Below are 2,513 nucleotides of genomic sequence, written 5' to 3' on the forward strand. Positions count from 1 at the left end.
CCATGCTAGCAGTTAACATTGAGTCCTATGAGACCAGCTCGCGGCTAACTGGTCTCATAGGACTCAATGTTAACTGTTAGCTTGGAGGTAAAATTTGCACTGTCATAACTAGAAAACTGTTGAAAGTACAGAGAACGGTAAAAACGTATTATTTATCTCAAGGGAAGGTGTTAAATAAGATTATTTCCAAAAATGAGACAGTATCCCTTTAAGCCTCGGTGCAGCGGTAGGGTTGGCTGTGTCTCAGTTCACGTCAAATATAATAATAATAATAATAATAATAATAATAATAATAATAATAATAATAATAATAATAATAATAATGCATTTTATTTAAAAGCGCCTTTCAAAAAACTCAAGGACACTGTACAGAGAGAGGCAAAATAAAACAAGACAGATAAACAGATTGTAAACAAAAAATAAATATATAGAAAATGAATACAAATAAAATAAAGCAAAATAGAGTTAAAGAATCATAAAGAATAGGCTAACTGAAACAGATGAGTTTTAAGTCTGGATCTGAACAGGGGTAAAGACTCAATATTGCGGATGTCAGGTGGAAGCGCATTCCACAGCAGAGGAGCAGAGCAACTGAAAGCTCTGTTCGCCATGGTGCTGAGACAGGCAGAAGGGACAGAGAGGAGAATGGAGGAAGAGGAACGGAGGCGGCGGGAGGGAATAGCAATGTGAATAAGATTAGATAAATAAGGAGGGGCAAGATTGTGGATAGCCTTGAAGGTGTGGAGAAGTATTTTAAAGTGAATTCTAAATTTGATAGGGAGCCAGTGGAGATGTTGGAGTGCAGGGGTAATATGGTGACAGGAAGGGGTGAATATATATGCGAATATGCGAGGCGCACGTGTAGTCTCTAACACAGTTTTGCACAAAAGCTAAAATAACGTTTCTTGCGTGTCGAAAATGAGTGGCATATTCTGAGGGCATACTGATTAGGTTTGAGATATCGTAAAAGCGCTTGCGTCGAGGTGGCGAGATGATTTGATAAATGACAGTGCAGCTCAGCAAGCAATTGGCTCTTGTTGCCGGACAGGTCGGATATATGCAAGCATGCGCCATATTAGCGTAGCCAATTTGCCCCGTTTATTCCTATGGGCGCTCTCTGAAGTGTTTCATCTCCTGTTAGACTATCTCTGACATAACCTACATCAGAGAAGGTGGAATGTATGAGAACGGTCACAAGCTGGTGGCCAGGAGTGGCACTGCAGCTATGTTCTCGCAGCCAAGTAAATAATGAATGGGTCCCAATGGTGCTGTATGCTTAATAATCGTCTCTGCCCGTGTATTTTTTTCCCTGGAAATAATGAAGTCGCGTTCGATAGATAGGAGTAAGTGAAAGCATTTGCCAACACGTTTGCATCTTGTCAAGTGTTAGATTCGTGAAAATGACCCTTATTTAAACTTTAGTAATGACATAACACGTAACAATCGACTTTACAGCACTTCGCCATTTGTTTTCTAGTTTTAAGTCCGACTTCAGATGTCGATGTGTTTAAGTTATGTTAGGATTGTTGTGGACACCTGTTATTTATTGCATTTAAGGTGGTGGAAAAGCGGTAAGTGTAAATGGGGTAAAGGAAATGACAGCGCTCATCCTTAAGAATTTGGGCACCTTCAATTAACATGTTGAACGGTGGTGAGGGGGGGTTTGAGGTGTGTGACCTAGATGTCTGCGAGGATCAGTCAGAGTACGTCTGTCGTCAGCTCTGGTCGTAAATAGTCGCAGAGATTCCTCAGCCAGCAGAATGCTAGCGCGTTGCAGGACATAACTAACAAGTCTTTGAGAGAACTAAGTCATACAAGAAACCTTTAACATCACTTCTAATACAACTTCCATAATAAGGTACAGAATGCATGCACATCTTTACAAACCATAGAACAGAACCGTCACAAATCCCTGCTTAGCCATTTAGCCCAATAGGCTCCCATTCATCTTTCACTTGAAAGCGTTCGCCAACGGGGCTAAAATGGGAGTCAATGGTAGATTCAGTTCTCATACATTCCACCTTTTCTACATTAACTTATTATTCAGCTTTATAAATTTGCTATTACCAGAATGGCAATGACCACATAGTGCATTACTAAAGGCTCTGTGTACTGTCATAGCATTGTAGTAGGCCTACTAAACTTTTGACTGGTGGTACGGCGTGCATTCAGGGGCTACACAGATGTCTGCCCAAATTATTGTAGGCCTATTATTTTGAACATATTCAAATGACAAACTTAATATTCAGTGCTGTAATAGCCAACCATAACTGAGGATAACACCATATGCATCGACATGCCACTTCTGTGTTTTCCGTATGTCAGGTGTCAGATGTCATAAAACCCTCTCTCCCTACCTCAGTAACATACAGGAAGTGGTGACGAGAGAGTTGCTGCGATTGGCTCCCCTGCTCAGGGAGGCGGGACTGCTGGCTACTGTGATTGACGGCTACCATGACCATACAATGGGTCAGCTGGAGCTGCTGCTGCAGAAGACACTGAACTCAGATCAG

The 2,513-nt window shown here is 41.4% G+C and overlaps 1 protein-coding gene across 1 annotated transcript in view; it reads right to left on the minus strand.

The window, feature by feature from the left end:
• The window catches only part of LOC134469920 (uncharacterized), a 5,497-nt gene extending 3,857 nt beyond the window's left edge, over positions 1–1,640 (minus strand). The window contains exon 1 of the mRNA XM_063223946.1: positions 1,628–1,640. Within this exon, the coding sequence (XP_063080016.1) occupies positions 1,628–1,640 (13 nt within the window). The remainder of the gene's footprint in view (positions 1–1,627) is intronic.
• Positions 1,641–2,513: the final 873 nt, after the last annotated feature.

The sequence above is a fragment of the Engraulis encrasicolus genome, chromosome 19 (genome assembly GCF_034702125.1).
Source record: "Engraulis encrasicolus isolate BLACKSEA-1 chromosome 19, IST_EnEncr_1.0, whole genome shotgun sequence".
In the NCBI taxonomy this organism is placed as follows: domain Eukaryota; kingdom Metazoa; phylum Chordata; class Actinopteri; order Clupeiformes; family Engraulidae; genus Engraulis; species Engraulis encrasicolus.